At 45.7% G+C, this 18,646-nt stretch overlaps 1 protein-coding gene across 1 annotated transcript; it reads left to right on the forward strand.

Annotated features, from left to right (window-relative positions):
• The first annotated feature begins 16,267 nt into the window (after positions 1-16,267).
• Positions 16,268-18,358, forward strand: UBB (ubiquitin B). Its single transcript, XM_079904215.1, has 2 exons — positions 16,268-16,407; positions 17,076-18,358. The coding sequence occupies exon 2, from the start codon at positions 17,082-17,084 to the stop codon at positions 18,225-18,227; it is 1,146 nt and encodes a 381-aa protein (XP_079760341.1). The 5' UTR covers positions 16,268-16,407; positions 17,076-17,081; the 3' UTR covers positions 18,228-18,358.
• The last annotated feature ends 288 nt before the right edge of the window (positions 18,359-18,646 follow it).

Below are 18,646 nucleotides of genomic sequence, written 5' to 3' on the forward strand. Positions count from 1 at the left end.
GCTTGGCAGCTCACGTGGGTATCGGGCTGCACGGGAGCGTGTGTCTCAGCAGGAGGTCTGGCATCCTGGTGACTCCAACTCCAGGGTCCGCCCAGGGAGAACTCGCCCACCCCTGCCAGCTGGGGCTGAGCACAGCCTTTACGTCACCCGCGCTTCTCATAAGCGCCTCTGTACAGTGTTTCTCACACAGCGTGAGTTATCTATCGACATGTTTTCTGTTCCACTGGATGATGACTACTTCAGGACAGACACGGAGCTGTTCAGCTCTGCCGTGTGCTGGGGGCGCAGAAGACTGGCCTGGTGAGATATGTGGGTGGGGTGCAACTGAGGACAGCCCTGAGTACCTAAGGACTTTTGGGTTTGCTCCAGGACCAATTCTTTGCTGCCACATCTTTGGCCAAGACTGTTCTTGAGACATAGTAGTAAGGGTGGATTGACCAGAGGGCTTGTGGCCTCTATCTGTCCAGATATGTTTTCCCTGAAAAACATCTGAGATTTTGGACAACTGGGCTGGACCCTCGCTGAAGAACTGGGCACAAGTCTGTATCAAGGGCCAGCATAGGATGTAGCCGTAGTGAAATTCTTTTTTTCTTTCCAGTTTATATGTAATTGACAAGTAACATTATGTGAGTACAAGATATATAGCGTGATGATTTAGGATGATTAAATTAAGATGATTTAGGATCTAATCTCTTAGCAACTTTCAAGTGTACAATACAGTATTAACTACAGTCACCACGCTCTACATTAGATTCCCAGAAGTTATTCGTCTTATTGTACTGAAACTTTTTTTTTTTTTTTGGCCGCACCTCGCGGCATGTGAGATCTTAGTTCCCCGACCAGGTATCAAACCTGCACCCCTTGCATTGGAAGTGCAGAGTTTTAACCACTGGACCGCCAGGGAAGTCCCTGTAGTAAAATTCTTGATTCTCTCTCCCAGAGGGATGCAATGGAAGGTTTTATCCATTCATCACAAGGCAGACTCTTCCTTAGAACCTATAGAAGACATTTTTCGCAGGAAACGTGCTGTTTCTCTTGAATCAATTTGTCCGTGTCTTAGGGACAGTGTGATAAATGCCTAATCATGTTTCCCTCTTTGCTTTGGCCACTACTAGGTAGTTTAGCAGCAAATCTGCAGACTATTTCTAATAACCCTAAAGGACCACTGGAGAAAATCAGCCTCAGGTTTAAGACTTTGGAGTCAGGCCACCTGGGTTGAAATCTCACTTCTGCCACCTCTTAGCTGTGTGACTGTGGGCCACTTATCTTTTTTCTTCCCAAGTATTTATAAAATGGGCATAATCACATTATTTACTTTGGGAAGTTATTTTGGTGTAAAGATTAAAGGATACAATGCTAAGCATAGGGCCTGGCACAACAATCAGCATAAATGTAATCATTTTCACTTTAACCTAAGCAGTTCTGTGTGGTCATATTCCTCTTACGTTTAGTATTTTCTGGTCCCTAAGAAAGACACACACACACACACACACACACACACACACACACACACACACAGAAGACTTCTACTTCAGAATTGCATAAACTGATTACTGTTATTATTATTTTTTTATTTTTAGGTACGCAGGCCTCTCACTGCTGTGGCCTCTCCCGTTTTGGAGCACAGGCTCCGGACACGCAGGCTCAGCGGCCATGGCTCACCGGCCTAGCCGCTCCGCGGCATGTGGGATCCTCCCGGACCGGGGCAGGAACCTGCGTGCCCTGCATCGGCAGGGCGGACTCTCAACCACTGCGCCACCAGGGAAGCCCTGTTATTATTATTTTTAATCTGCTATTCATAGCCTACAGACAAGAGTCTTCGGAAAAGTTGCCATGAGAATTAAATCTGCATCTGGGAGGCTCTTCCTCTCAACACCGTGTAGCAAGGGAGCATAACTTATATGCCCAACAGGATGGGAAAACATGGAAAAGATATGTGTCCTGCTTGAGGCATTCATTCCTGAGGGTGACCCTTGGTCACTACAGGTTCATTACTATTAATGTCTTCTGATACAGCCTCTGACAATACGTCTGTCTGGATTCAAAGGGCAGCACTTAATTCCAAAGTAATTAAAGAATCTGTGCTTTAGCTTCCGTTTGAGGTCAAATAAACTCAAACAGAGGGGATCTATTAGGGTAACGCTAATGTCTGGTACATTAACGTAATTTAAGAGGTCTCACACTGGGTAAATGTGTCTTTATATTTTATAAAAGGAGACTGGTATTTATCGTTAAAAACTATTTTTTCTTAATTTTTATTGCTGAAGTCAGTTTAACTTCTTGAGGTACCTCCGTGCTCATCAAGGGTTTACCTGAGCTCTCAGGGACTGCTTTGCCAGATGTTTATCTAATTTAACTTTTTTATACCTTTATTGAAGTGTACATGGTGCACAAGAAGTTGTACCTAATTGAAGTATGCAGATTGTTAAGTTAGGATAGATGCTTGTACCCATGAAGTCATCATCAAAATCAAGATAATAAACATTTTCCTCACCCCGCCCCCAAAGTTTCTCCGGCCTCTTATCATCCATCCCACCTCATCCCTTCTCCCTGCCCCATCTCAAAGTGACCACTGATCTGCTCTCTCACTCTACAGATTAGTTTGCGTTTTCTACAGTTTTATGTGGGATGGAATCCTACAGTTTGTACCCTTTCTGGTCCGGCTTCTTTCATTCAGCATAATTATTTTGAGATTCAGCCATGTTGCTACGTGTATCCACAGTTCATTTCTCTTTATTGCTGAGTAGTGCTCCACTGTATGGATGTACTTACACCTTATCGCAAGGACTTACTATGCATGTAATTGATTGTGTGTGTCTCTCTCCACACTGGCTGGAGAAAATAACTACCAAAATACTAAATCTATGGCCCACCTCTAGCAAAAGGATAGACTTCAAAGCCAGCACTTTCTAATCTCTCCCTCAGTTCATTTTCTCTTTTTTCCTATCCTTTTGTTATAAGTTCCCCACCCGTTCATCTTTCTTTCATTTTATCTTGCTACACTATAAACATTTAAGTCAGTCATCTTGGTCCTTTCCGGAAACAAGGGCCAATTATGAGTAAACAATGTTCTGTTTTTATTCGATTTTATTGGCTCTTCCCTGCCACTTTCTTTAGGGATGCTGGATTTTGTTGACTTGGTCTACTTGTAGATGCCCATCCTCTCCTGCTTGACCATCGGCCACCATCTCCGGAGTGCTGGTCTCTAATCTCATCCCCCTTCTACCCACCTGCTACAGTGTCACCGAGTTATCATTCTACAGTAGGAATCTGATCATGTCATTCCCACGCAGAACACCTGCAGGAAGAATCTAAAGTCCTCAGCATGGCAAGGCAGGTCCCTCATTCGTCATTCATTCTTTCAACAAATATTTACTGAGAGCTGATTATGTACGAGGCTCTATGCTAGCTGGCTAAGTGTGGAGGTATGGTGATAAACCAGAGGAACATGGTCGGTACCTCACTCACGGACTTTGCACTCCAGTGGAGGAAGTGAATAAAGAGATAACCACGTATGCAATATAATTATGGATTGGGCAAACATGAAATCGTTTTGAAAGAAATAACCAAGATGATGCAATTGAGTCGCGGCGGGAGGAATGGACGTCAGAGAAGGCCTTTATGAAGAGGTGACGTTTACATTGCCAAAAAGGAAAGACAGAAGTGGCCATGGAAGAGTTGTGGGCAAAGGAAACACCAAGTGCAAAGGTCCGGAAGTGGGAAACAGCTGGGATAGCCAGGACAGCTGGAGGTAGTGAAGTTGCTGGGGAGTTGACCTCTGCCTGCTTCTCCAGCCTGTTTCCCACCTGAAGCCCCTGAAGCCCAGGCACCCACTATTTCTTGGGTTTTTTTTTGCGGTACACGGGCCTCTCACTGCTGTGGCCTCTCCCGTTGTGGAACACAGGCCTCGGACGCGCAGGCTCAGCGGCCATGGCTCACGGGCCCAGCCGCTCCGCGGCATGTGGGATCTTCCCGGACCGGGGCACGAACCCGTGTCCCCTGCATTGGCAGGCGGACTCCCAGCACCCACCATTTCTTCATTACACCACCTTCTCACTTTTCACCTGCTCCCCTCTCTCTGGACAATCCTTCCTCCTCCTGTGACTGGGCTTCTAAATAATACCTTAGTCGTAACGCTCGGGTTCTTCTGCTACCCTCCTCCAGGCAGCTGGACTGCTCCTTCCTCCTCTGTGCCCCCAGAGAAGTCCAAGGACTTTTCCTTGTTTATACAGCTAACGTTTACTGAGCGCCTCCTATGTGCCAGAAACTGTTCGAAGCACTCTCCCTGTAGAAACTAACCTTGCAAGGCAGGTTCCTTCAACCCGCAAAAAGTCTCTGAGCTAGGTGTTATTACTATCCCCACCATATGGATGAAGAAACTGAGGCCCAGAGAAGTTAAGTAATTCACCCACAGTCACACAATGAGCAAATGGTAGAGTCAGGATCTCAACCCAGTCCAGTCTGTACTTTAACCACTAAGCCCTTTCTGCCTTTTAAGATTGATAATGGTAACTAGCATGTATCAAGCACGCCCTACATGCTGAGCTTTCTTCTCAGCCCTTTGTATGATTAACTCACTGAATCCTCCAACAACTCTTTAAGGGAAATACTCTCAGCACCACAACGACCCCTTACTGGTGCTGAGACCATGACCCCCTTGGGTGGGGCGCATGTCCTACCCTAGTCAGCAACCCCAAGGCCTCCCATGCCCAGAAGCTGCTGGACCCATGTCTGCTGGATGAGTGAATAAACCAATCACCTAGTCTTCCTCTTGGCTCACATTTAAACTTCAAGAGTCCACGGTGCCCAGACACAGTTGCCTGGAGGAGATTATGATAATAGATTAGAAATCTGTTGCTGTAAATACACAGCACTGAGAACTGATTGATATGAAGGCTGACTTAATATGTATGTTTGCTGCATTTTGAATGTGAAATAAGGAAATTCCTTTATGTATCAGAGACTGTATTAAGTATCAGAAGATGTACTAGCGAACCCTATGACAGCAAAACAGGGGCAAAGGGCTGCTTTCAAGACAGATCCCATAATAAATCTCATCTATGTTTGAATGTGACACAGCCAACAAAAATAACACATCAACTTAAAAAACCATCTGTGTCTTTTGTCTAGCTATTCTGTTCTTTCACTTGACAGCAAATATTAAACACAATATATAAAAGTTTAAAATGTGGGCTTCCCTGGTGGCGCAGTGGTTGAGAGTCCGCCTGCCGATGCAGAGGACACGGGTTCGTGCCCCGGTCCGGGAGCCATGGCCGCTGGGCCTGCGCGTCCAGAGCCTGTGCTCCACGGCAGGAGAGGCCACAGCAGTGAGAGGCCCGGGTACCGCAAAAAAGTTTAAAATGTCACTTAAATCCTAGAATCAGTTCTGGACCCTGAAATACAAATTGGGAAACAGTCTATGGTAATCAGAAAAAGAAATGAAAAATAACTCCTTGAAGTCTAAGGGATTGGTGTTAAGATTAATTTATTTATCCAAGGATATAATAGCAACTATTGCCTAGTCATTTCTGGATACCTAATACAATTTTCTAACAGATTGAGAAACTGATACACTAAGCCTCGGTTTCTTGGTTCATTGACTAAGTTTGAGAATTCCCTAGAAAGGTATTGGAAAAAAAAGAAAATACCAGTCTTTCCAAGGGCAGCTCTCTTTTTTCCTTGGCAAAGGAAACCAAGCAAAAAGGCCAAGAGAAAGGTGTGGAAATGACATTTTCTCAGCACCAAGTGCCAAGCGATTTGCCTAGATTTAAGACTCACCACAACCTGACAAGCTAGGAAGACAACTAGTCCACAATTTTTCTTTACAGATAGGGAAGTTAAAGGTTAAAAGTGGTGAGGGCCTTCCCTGGTGGTCCAGTGGTTAAGACTCTGCGATCCCAATGTTGGGGGCCCAGGTTCAATCCCTGGTCAGGGAACTAGATCCCACATGCATGCTGCAGCTAAGATCCTGAGTGCCTCAACTAAGACCCGGCGCAGACAAATAAATATATTTTTAAAAAAGTGGCGAGTAGGGCTTCCCTGGTGGCGCAGTGGTTGAGAGTCCGCCTGCCGATGCAAGGGACACGGGTTCGTGCCCCGGTCCGGGAGGATCCCACGTGCTGCGGAGTGGCTGGGCCCGTGGGCCATGGCCGCTGAGCCTGCGCGTCCGAAGCCTGTGCTCCACAACGGGAGAGGCCACAACAGTGAGAGGCCCGTGTATCGCGAAAAAAAAAAAAAAAGTAGCGAGTAAAATACACATAGTCATAGGACTGGTGTGAAATCAAGCTGGGAATCTGACACAGTTTCGTTTGATTCCAAATCTCATGCTCTTGTTGCTGCAGCACACTGCCTTAGGTTCCTAAAAGGATTTACTGACAAATCTGACATAATTACCAAATTTTTAAATCAAAAATAAATCACCAAAAAAAAAAAAAGAAAAATAAATCACCAGTTATTTGTAGTGAGGTGGATGGACCTAGAGTCTGTCACACAGAGTGAAGTAAGTCAGAAAGAGAAAGACAAATACTGTATGCTAACACATATATATGGAATTTAAGAAAAAATAAATGTCATGAAGAACCAAGGGGTAAGACAGGAATAAAGACACAGACCTACTAGAGAATGGACTTGAGGATATGGGGAGGGGGAAGGGTAAGCTGTGACAAAGCGAGAGAGAGGCATGGACGTATATACACTACCAAACATAAGGTAGATAGCTAGTGGGAAGCAGCCGCACAGCTCAGGGAGATCAGCTCGGTGCTTTGTAACCAACCAGAGGGGTGGCATAGGGAGGGTGGGAGGGAGATGCAAGAGGGAGGGGATATGGGGATATATGTATACGTACAGCTGATTCACTTTGTTATACAGCAGAAACTAACACACCATTATAAAGCAATTATACTCCAATAAAGATGTTAAATAAATAAATAAATAAATCACTAGGGGCTTCTCTGGTGCAGTGGTTAAGAATCTGCCTGCCAATGCAGGGGACACAGGTTCAAGCCCTGGTCCGGGAAGATCCCACATGTCGCGGAGCAACTAAGCCCATGTGCCACAACTACCGAGCCTACGTGCCACAACTACTGAAGCCCTCGCACCTAGAGCTAGTGCTCTGCAACAAGAGAAGCCACTGCAATGAGAAGCCCACACACCCCAACGAAGAGTAGCCCCCACTCGCCACAACTAGAGAAAGCCCGTGCACAGCAACGAAGAGCAAACACAGCCAAAAGTTTTAAAAATAAATAAATAAAATAACTTTAAAAAAAATAAAAAGTAAATAAATCACCAAACACTGCAAAGGCAATTTGTTTGTAGGAGCTAACCCAACATTCCTTTGTATCCTCACACCCTCCATCAGCAGCTACAAGTCACCTTTCTCTGCCTCATACAGGTCTTCCCAAGAGGCTCCTTCGAGCCTCACACCAACAGACCTCTTGTGGCCAAATCTACCAGATGTCAGACCTGCCTCAGTGGTGTCTCCCTCCCTATAGTCAAAACCCATCTGAAAACAAATAGGTTCATATTTATAAAGTAAACTGAAGGGGCTTTGTAAATCTTGTTTTCTAAAAAAAAGTCTTTCCATCAGGTTAGCAAAATTTTAAGAGCCTGCCAATCCTAAGTGCTGTTGAAGCTACAGAACTGTGGGAACTGTCCTACACTGCCGGAGGGAGTGTAAGTTAGTACAATCACTTGGAGAGCACTTTGGCAAAGTTTAGTAGAGTTTAAGATACATCCCACAATCCTATTCCTAGGTATATTTCCTAGAGACATTTTCACACATCCATACAAGAATATACATGAATGCTTTCATTGTTGGTGGGAATGTAAAATGATGCAGCTGCTATGGAAAACAGTATGGTAGTTTCTCAAACAATCAAAAACAGAATTACCATGTGATCCAGCAACTGCACTTCTGGGTAGATACCCAAAAGATTTGAAAGCAGGGCCCCTCAAACAGATATTTGTACACCATGTTCATAGCAGCATTATTCACAACAGCCAAAAGATAGAAACAACCCAAGAGTCCATCAACAGATGAATGGATAAACAAAATGTGGTACAGGGACTTCCCTGGTGGTCCAGAGGGTAAGACTCCATGCTCCCAGGGGGCCCAGGTTCGACCCCTGTCGGGGAACTAGATCCCACATGCATGCCACAACTAAAAAAATATATATATATATCCCACACGCCACAATGCCTGGCACAGCCTAGACAAATAAATAAATAAATAAATAAATAAATAAATAAATAAATATATACATATATATATATTTTTGTGGTACGCGGGCCTCTCACTGTTGTGGCCTCTCCCGTTGCGGAGCACAGGCTCCAGACGCGCAGGCTCAGCGGCTATGGCTCACGGGCCCAGCTGCTCCGCGGCATGTGGGATCTTCCCGGTCCGGGGCACGAAACCGCGTCCCCTGCATCGGCAGGCGGACTCTCAACCACTGCGCCACCAGGGAAGCCCCTATATATATATTTTTTTTTAATGTGGTACATACATAGAGTGGAATATTATTCAAGTTTTAAAAGGAAGGAAATTCTGACATATGCTACAGCATGATGAACCTCAAGGACATTAAGTGAACTAATCCCGACACAAAAGAACAAATACTGTATGATTCCAGTTATATGCGGTACCTAGAGTAGGCAAATTCGTAGGAACAGAAGGTAGAATGGTGGTTGCCAGGGACTAGGGGCAGGAGGGAATGGGGAGTTATTGTTTTCTAGGTACAGTTTCAGTTTTGCAAGATGAAAAGAGTGCTGGAGATGGATGGTGGTGATGGCTGTTCAATAATGTGAATGTACTTAATGAGCTGTGTACATAAAATGGTTAAGATGGAAATTTTACGTGTCTTTTACCACAGTTCTTAAAAATAAAATAAATGTAAAATAAAATTTTAAAATGCTTTTAGCAGCTTTGTTTGTAACTGTGAAAACTAGGGATACCCTAATGTTAAACTGTGATATGTTCACATAGCAGAATACTATATAGCAGCTAAAGCAGTTGAACTAGATTTATCAACACAGCTAAATCACAAAAACAATATTAAAAAAGGGAAGTTGTAGAATGATATGTAGGGCATGACATCATTTACATAAAGTCTAAAAACAGGTGCCGTAATCCATTCAGTCTGCTCTAATAGAATATCACAGACTGCGTGGTTTATAAACAACAGAAATGTATCTGCCACAGTTCTGGAGGCTGGGAAGTCCAACATTAAGGTGCTGGCAGATTCAGTGTCTGGTGAAGGCCCACTTCCTGTGTCCTCACATTGGGCAAAGGGGCTCTCTGGGATCTTTTATAAGGGCACTAACCCCATTTCTGAGGGCTCTGCTCTCATGGCCTAATCACTCCCAAAGGCCCCACTTCCAAATACCATCACGTTGGGGATTAGGTTTCAACACATGAATTCTGGGGGGTCACAGTCAATCTATACCAACATGTAATATTTACGGAAACATAAATTTATATTATTAGACTTAAAAGGTTCCTGGGGTTGATAAACATCGAATTCAGCACTGTGTTACCTTCAGGAAGAGAAAGAAAGAATTGTTATTGGAAAGGGAATAGTTTAAAAAACAAACAACTAACATAGATCCATACAAGTCTAGCCAACTGAGTTTTGACAAAGGTGCAAAAGTAATTCAATGGAGGAAAGATAGTGTTTCCATGGAGAAACGGGAGGAATTGGACACCCAAAAGTGAAAAAATGAACCTCAACTTAAACCTCAAAATGAATAATAGATTTACATGTAGAAAAGATCCAGGAGAATGGGACTTCCCTGGCGGTCCAGTGGTTAGGACTCCACACATAGGATCCCGCATGCCATGCCTCCGGGCCAAAACAACAACAGTACCAACAACAAACAAATCTATGCTAAACCGATAAGGAAAATAATTTTTAAAAAAACCAAACAAACACAGAAGAAAATCTTTGGGATCTAGGGCTGGGTGAAGAGCTCGTAGACATGACACCAAAAGCACAACCCATTAAAGAAAGAAAAGAAACAGTATATTGGACTTCATCAAAATTTTGCTCTGTGAAAGATGCTGTTAAGAGGAAAAAAACAGAGAACTGGGGAACTGCAGGCCTTAGAAGGTTTACAGAGCAGATGCAAACAAGGTAGAAAGACAGCTAGACAAGCAAGAGGTTGGGCCCTGAGAGTTGAATACTGGGGTTTAAGAAAGCACAGTTCAGTCAGTTTCCGGTGATGCCAAGGTTCATTGCTCAGGTAAAATGGAGGTGATTGTGGAAGAGATCAGGTAAGCGTGATATAAGATAGGGTGTTGAGACGTCATCAAAATAACAAACTTATATTTCAAAAGACACCATCAAGAAAGTGAAAAGACAGGAATTCCCTAGCGGTCCAGTGGTTAAGAGTCCACGCTTCCAATGCAAGGGGCGCGGGTTCAATCCCCGGTTGAGGAACTAAGATTCCACATGCTGTGTGACGTGGCCAAAAAAAAAAAAAAAAAGTTAAAAGACAACTTATAGAATGGAGGAAAACATCTGTATTTTCTTCTAAGAATTTGTGAACTTGTATCTAGAACACATAAAGAACTCTCAAAACTCAACAGTAAAAGGGCAAACAATCCAATTACAAAATGGGCAAAAGACATGAACAGACATTTTAGCAAAAACGATATCCACATGGCAAATAAGCACATGAAAATATGTTTAACATCATCAATCATTAGGGAAATGCAAACTAAATCTATGATGAAATATCACTACACAAGTATTAGGTAGCTAAAATAAAAAATAGTGACCATACCAAATGCTGTAAGGATGCAAAGAAACTGCATCTCCCAGACACTGGGGGTGGGAGAGTAAATAATACAGCCCCTCTGGAAAATAGCTTAGCAGTTTCTTAAAAACCTAACCACATACATACCATATAACCCAGCAATTACAGTAGTAAGCATTCATCCCAGGGAAATGAAAACATATGTTCACACAAAAATGTACACGGGGCTTCCCTGGTGGCGCAGTGGTTGGGGGTCTGCGTGCCGATGCCGGGGACACGGGTTCGTGCCCCGGTCCGGGAAGATCCCACATGCCGCGGAGCGGCTGGGCCCGTGAGCCATGGCCGCTGAGCCTGTGTGTCCAGAGCCTGTGCTCCGCAACGGGAGAGGCCACAACAGTGAGAGGCCTGCGTACCAAAAAAAAAAAAAAAAAATGTACATGAATGATCGTAGAAGCTTGTGTTAAAAAGGAGACAAGGGACTTCCCTAGCGGTCCACTGGTTAAGACTCCACACTTCCACTGCAGCGGGTGTGGGTTCAATCGCTGGTCAGGGAAGTGAGATCCTGCATGCTGCGCAGTGTGGCCAAAAATAAAAAATTAAAAAGGAGACAAAATGTCCCAAATGGAGTCACTCGTGTTAGGCCCCAGGGCAGCAAACCAAGACTTAATACCTAACCCAATTGCAGTTCCAAGCTTCCCCGGGAATGTGACCTTTAACCAGACAACCTGGAAATGTCCTAGTTAGCACTAGGAGGTAATCCGTGGGTACACCCCTTCCCTTCCCCTTAGGAGGGCATCCTCGCCCAATACAAGGTACTCTTTGCTAATTCTTTCCTTTTTTCTGCTTCCTCTCTGGCTTTAAAAACCTCTCCTTGGGACTTCCCTGGCGGTCCAATGGTTAAGACTCAGCACTTCCACTGCAGGGGCCACGGGTCTGATCCCTGGTCTGGGAACTAAGGTCCCCCATGCCGCGTGGCGGGTGGCCAAAAAAATAAAAACCTTTCCTTTTCTGCAGCTCTACAGAGATCCTTTCTATTGCTAGGTGTGATACTGCCTGATTCACAAATTGTTGAATAAAGCCATTACTCAGTTGAATTTTTGTTGCTTAAGCCTTGTAATAGCCAAAAATTGGAAGCATCCCGAAAGTCCATCTGTAGGTGAATGATTAAACCAACTGTGGGACACATATACAACAGAATGCTACTCAGCAACAAAAAGGAATGAACTATGAATATATATTCAACAATTTGGATGAATTTTAGACAAAAGCTAATGTCAAAAAGTTACACATCGTACGATTCCATTTATGTAACATTCTCAAAATGACAGAATTATCCAGGTGCAGAACAGATTAATGATTGCCTGGGCTTGGGCGTAAGTGGTGGGAGAAGCTTGTGACCAACCATAAAGCGGTATCAAGAGGTTATCCTCATGGTGATGAAAACAGCTCTGTATCTTGACCGTGGTGGGGGTGACATGAATCTACTACCCATGTGATAAAACTGCACACAACTATGCACACACACAAAAGCGCACGTAAAACTGCTGAAGTCTGAATAAAGGTCTGTGCGTTGCACCAGTGTTAATTTCTCGGTTTTGATATTGTACTACGGTTGTGTAAGATGTTATCACCGGGGGAAAATGGGTGAAGGGTACATTGAGACTTCTCTGCTATTTTTGCGACTTCCTGTGAATCTGTAATTATTTTAAAGTAAAAAATAAATCATTAAGGAAATGCAAATACGAAGTCACAAGGAGATATCATCTTACACCCGTGAGGACAGCCACCATTTTGGGTTTTTTTTAAGTAACAAATGTTGAGGAAGTGGAACAATCGTGGCTGTGCCTTTTTGGGTGGGCATGTAAAATGGTGCAATGGCTGTGGAAAACAGTATGGAGGCTCCTCGAAAACTTAAAAATTTTGTCACATTAAGATCCAGCAGGGCTTCCCTGGTGGTGCAGTGGTTGAGAGTCCGCCTGCCGATGCGGGGGACACGGGTTCGTGCCCCGGTCCGGGAGGATCCCACATGCCACGGAGCGGCTGGGCCCGTGATTCATGGCCGCTGAGCCTGTGCGTCCGGAGCCTGTGCTCCGCGGTGGGAGAGGCCACAGCAGTGAGAGGCCTGCGTACGGCAAAAAAAAAAAAAAGATCCAGCAATCCCACCTCCGGGTGTCTGTCTACAAGAACTAAAAGCAGGGTCTTAAAAAGAGATATCTGCACACACGTGTGCATCGCAGCAGTTCATTATTCATAACAGCCAAGAGGTGAAAGCAATCCAATATATCCATAGACAGATGAATGGATAGACAAAATGGGTTCTATACACACAATGGAATACTAGTCAGCCTTAAAAAAGAAGGAAATTTTGTCACACGCACGGATGAACCTTGAATACATTATGTTAAGTGAAATCAGCCAGTCCAAAAATGACTAATACTGGGACTTCCCTGGTGGCATAATGGTTAAGAATCCGCCTGCCAGTGCAGGGGACACGGGTTCGAGCCCTAGTCCGGGAAGATCCCACGTGCCGCGGAGCAACTAAGCCCCTGTGCCACAACTACTGAGCCTGCGCTCTAGAGCCCACGAGCCACAACTACTGAAGCCTGCACTCCTAGAGCCCGTGCTCTGCAACAAGAGAAGCCACTGCAATGAGAAGCCCGCGCACCGCAAGGAAGAGTAGCCCTCGCTCGCCGCAACCAGAGAAAGCAACAAAGACCCAACGCAGCCAAAAATAATAAACTAAATAAATTTTTATATTAAAAAAAAAAGCTGAAGCAAAATAGCAAAATGTTAAGATTTAGTAAAGTTGGGTGGTGGTTATATGGTGTTTATTATATTACCTCCAACTTTCATATATGTATGTAATATTTCACAGTAAAAACATTTTTGAGTACCTATTTTTAAATGGACAGATTTTTGTAATTTTGAGGCCCAGTGTAAAGACAATTTAGAATTTTGCTCTGTGTTCATTTGGGCATTCAATATCAAAGTTTCTAACTCGGTGGTAAGAAATTAGGAATTAGTCTCATAATTCTGTCGAGATAAATTGCCAAACAAGGAAATGACAAACCACAGACTAACTCCATACTTTAAATATCAGCTGATAATGTCAAGAAAACAATTGTGAATTTATAATTGGAAACATAGTTTTCTCACAGATTTTTATTAAAAGACATCTAGCTAAGTAAAACATCACTTTGAATCTCAGAATCAAATCCTCTTCGTTTTTTTCAAAGGAACTGCCTAGGCAAAAACTATTTGCCTATGGATGTTAAATAAGTACTGTCTTTCTGTTTTGTATTTTAAGTGTCTAAGGGTGTCACAGTTGTTTGTTTGGGTTTTTTTTTCCCAGTTGAACAAAAGGGAAACTGCACTTCACTGAACAAACATTTATTGAGCACAATACCAAGTATTGTGCTAGATTTCCAAATTCCTGATTTGGGGGATTTTGCCCATCTAGTCTTTAATTTGTTTACCAATTACTTTTTACAATTTATCACCAGAAATGATGCTATTATTAAAAGTTTTATTTATAAACAGGCCATAAAAAATTCATCTTGTTTTTATTATACAAGGAAGGCACAGGCCTCCTTTCTGAAAACAGTTTGCTATGTTGAGCTTACCAAATGCCCTTCGGTAAAACATTAAACCAAGAAGCTGTATAACTAACTTATTTCTGGTAACTGCTAGAATTCCCAGCCAAGTCATCATATCAAACCATGAGATCTCCATTCTAGATCATTCTACCAATTCACATGTATGACTCAGGAGGAACTGCGATTTGGTGAAACAAGCTCAGACTACTCACTGTCAGCTTAACGAAAATGAAAATTTATACTTTGCGCAATAAACATTTTATCAACTACCTCCCAATCCAAATGATCTTAAAGAAACTTTATTTCCATCTCCTATTACCCCTGTAAGTAGATCTTACCAAGCTTTAAATAATTCAGAGCTGTCTAGGCGTTAACGCATAAACCTGTCACATTGCAGCTCCACCGACATAGTCTTAATGTTAAGCTTAGAGATGTCATTTAATGACTAACGACCTTTTCTAAGTGATAGCTAGCCAGTTGGTACTCATGCGCACATCGTTACACCACCTCTTAACTTAGGGAGGCTGCTATTACGTGACAAACAGCCGCTCACATGTTTGTTTACGCCTCCACCTGCATGACTTAGACGCGGGGCTGCGGGGCTCCGGATCCAAACACGCCTGCCTGACTCACGTTCCCTGGGTTATCTCCCTGCGGACGAGCGGCCGTAACCCCAGTGCGCGGAAACCAGTCCGAGCTGGTTAGGCCCACCTTTACTGTCGCGTGCACAACCAACACATTGATGGGACACTAAAAATACTAGCTATTTCTCGTACATGGATTCTCTGTCTCTCCAAGTGGGTTTTCGGCTCCCTAATCCACATTCCCTCTTTCCCCACCAGAGTCTGGACAAACTGCTAGGAGGGAAAGGGATGTGCAGTTTTGGTCGTTGCACAGCCGCCGGGTCACATGGAGGGTGTTGGGGAGGGGAGAGCGGGGCCTCCATGATGCGGAAGAGGGAGGGAGCCTTCGCAGTGTGCGTTGGGTGGGGATCCGCGGTGGGGGGATGGGGAGTGGGGGAGGCGTCGCCGTGGGAGAGGCTGGGGGAAGGGGCGCTCCGCAATGAGAGAGCTCAGGAGAAACCTCCACGGTATGGGGTGGGAGCCGGGGGCTCCGCGGTGGAGGAAGGGTCGGGGGAGAAACCGGGGCTCAGCATAGAGTCCACCGACAGAGTCTAGATTTCGTCTCCTCAGAGCACGACCAAAGCACCCTAACTGTAAAGCGTGACTAAAGCTCCGCAACGCTGATCCAGACAAGAACAAAAATAAAAACAGGCCAGTGTGAGGGGGGCTTATGCTTCAGAGCAGACACCGGGAAAAACTACTACGGGCCCCGCCGCCCAGCGCCTGGGCACCTCCAGACCGGGACAGGGAGCCCTTCTCAGGAAAGTCGCCGCGGAGCCCGCTATGCTCCAACCAAAGCCCTGAAAACACGACATTTACGGGGTCGGAGCCTCGGAGGAAGGAGCGAAGGCCCCCTCCTCCACCCCCGGCCGGAAGTACGCTTCTCTCCCGAAGGCGCTCTTCTGCTGCGCACGCGCACTCAGTTACTAAGCAACGTCGGTACCGAACCACTCCAGCCAGAGCCCAGCAACAGCCGAGCCGCCGCGTTCTCCACCAATCAGCGCCGGCCTCGCCTCACACGCCTCACCAATCAGCGCCGGCGCCGCAAGGAAGTTTCCAGAGCTTTCGAGGAAGGTCCCCTTAACTCGAATTCATCCGCCCGATAATTTTCCTACCTTTTCCGAAAGGAGGAGAAGGATCACCTGGAAGAGAGGTGAGCTGACTTGTTAGGATCCTTTGCTCGGCTCTAAGCAATTTAGGGCTCAGTCGAAGGGCCTAAGTGCGTCGCGGGAGGTGGAGGCCGAGCGAACTACTTTCAGCGGCGCACGGACACGGCGCCTACGTAAGAGTGATAAGTGACGCAACAGACGTTGCATAAATTTCGGCCCTGCCGAACCGGAGCGTTCAGAGGCGACTGGCATCGTTGGGGTCTGCTGTGTTGGCGTGGAGGTGACTCGGCGTCGTTGAATTCGCAGCATTTTCGGATTCGCTCACAGGTACTGGCCCACGGCCTACGAGTGCCGGGAGAACTGGAGAGGGGGGCGTCCGTGAGGGTGAGCGGGCCGGGGCTCGGAGGCCGCGGGGAGGGGTGGGGGAGGGGAGGCGAGGTGACGCGGCGCCGGCCTTTCCGGAAGAGCGGGCCTTGTTTACGGGTTGGGAGCGGGGCGGTTGGTGCGCGAGCCCGCAGAGGCCAACGGATAGTTAACCGATGGAGATTCCATCCTCTCTTTTCGTGGCGGGGAAGGTGGAAGAGAGGTAGTCGGCTGGGGCTTCTGGAAAGGTTTTAATTTGAATCCCGACGTGGAGAAGGTATCGCACCGTACTTCCGTCTAACCGGGATTTTTATTTTAATGCCGCCATGATACTAGGTTTGGGGGAAATTGGGGCGGGGGCATTTTAGCGAAATACTTGTAGCAGTTAAGGGAGAGAGAACTGGATGTTCACCTCAGAAAGCACTTTTGATTCTGCCATCCCGTTTGGGTTGCCGTTTTGACTAAGGAATTTTGTGTTCAGTGATTAACTTAACGGTTAGTCTAGTAATTGGGGGAGGTTTGTGAGAGTCATTAACGTAGTTAAGAATAATAAACTGTTCGTTGTAAAGAATTGATTACCGACGAAAGCAGTAAAAAATCCTGAGGTGAAACACTAACGTTTTACTTTGTAGGTCAAAATGCAGATCTTCGTGAAGACCCTGACCGGCAAGACCATCACCCTGGAGGTGGAGCCCAGTGACACCATCGAGAACGTGAAGGCCAAGATCCAGGATAAGGAAGGCATCCCCCCTGACCAGCAGAGGCTCATCTTTGCAGGCAAACAGCTGGAAGATGGCCGCACTCTCTCTGATTACAACATCCAGAAAGAGTCGACTCTGCACCTGGTCCTCCGTCTGAGGGGTGGTATGCAGATCTTCGTGAAGACCCTGACCGGCAAGACCATCACCCTGGAGGTGGAGCCCAGTGACACCATCGAGAACGTGAAGGCCAAGATCCAGGATAAGGAAGGCATCCCCCCTGACCAGCAGAGGCTCATCTTTGCAGGCAAACAGCTGGAAGATGGCCGCACTCTCTCTGATTACAACATCCAGAAAGAGTCGACCCTGCACCTGGTCCTTCGTCTGAGGGGTGGTATGCAGATTTTCGTGAAGACCCTGACCGGCAAGACCATCACCCTGGAGGTGGAGCCCAGTGACACCATTGAGAACGTGAAGGCCAAGATCCAGGATAAGGAAGGCATCCCCCCTGACCAGCAGAGGCTCATCTTTGCAGGCAAACAGCTGGAAGATGGCCGCACTCTCTCTGATTACAACATCCAGAAAGAGTCGACCCTGCACCTGGTCCTCCGTCTGAGGGGTGGTATGCAGATCTTCGTGAAGACCCTGACCGGCAAGACCATCACCCTGGAGGTGGAGCCCAGTGACACCATCGAGAACGTGAAGGCCAAGATCCAAGATAAGGAAGGCATCCCCCCTGACCAGCAGAGGCTCATCTTTGCAGGCAAACAGCTGGAAGATGGCCGCACTCTCTCTGATTACAACATCCAGAAAGAGTCGACCCTGCATCTTGTCCTCCGTCTGAGGGGTGGTATGCAGATCTTCGTGAAGACCCTGACCGGCAAGACCATCACCCTGGAGGTGGAGCCCAGTGACACCATCGAGAACGTGAAGGCCAAGATCCAGGATAAGGAAGGCATCCCCCCTGACCAGCAGAGGCTCATCTTTGCAGGCAAACAGCTGGAAGATGGCCGCACTCTTTCTGATTACAACATCCAGAAAGAGTCGACCCTGCACCTGGTCCTTCGTCTGAGGGGTGGCTGTTAATTATTCAGTCTTGCATTCATAATGCCCAATAATGGCATCACCCTGCATTCTAGCTATTTGCCCCAATTTAAGATAGTTTCAGTAGTAGCTGAACTTGTTCAAAATGTTAATAAAGGTTTTGTTGCATGGTAGCATATTTGGTGTCTGTTGTCCTGAAATTATGTAGTGATGGTGGGGACTCCTAACTGGTTAAAGTGGTGTTCAAAGAAGACATTTAACTTGAGGTTGTCAGTATGACCAAAATTAAGTCACTTGACTTTGGTAAACATTGGGTGTGCCAAGGTGTAGGGACTTTTGTCCTTTGTTCAAGATCATTTACAACTTAGGGTTCTGGTGTCATTAACACAATTTTAAAGTGTAAGAATTTAAAACTATTGAATATGGAGGCATATTGAGAGAAAGCAAACTTGCCTGTGTGC

Source organism: Stenella coeruleoalba, assembly GCF_951394435.1.
Source record: "Stenella coeruleoalba genome assembly, chromosome: 19".
Lineage (NCBI taxonomy): Eukaryota > Metazoa > Chordata > Mammalia > Artiodactyla > Delphinidae > Stenella > Stenella coeruleoalba.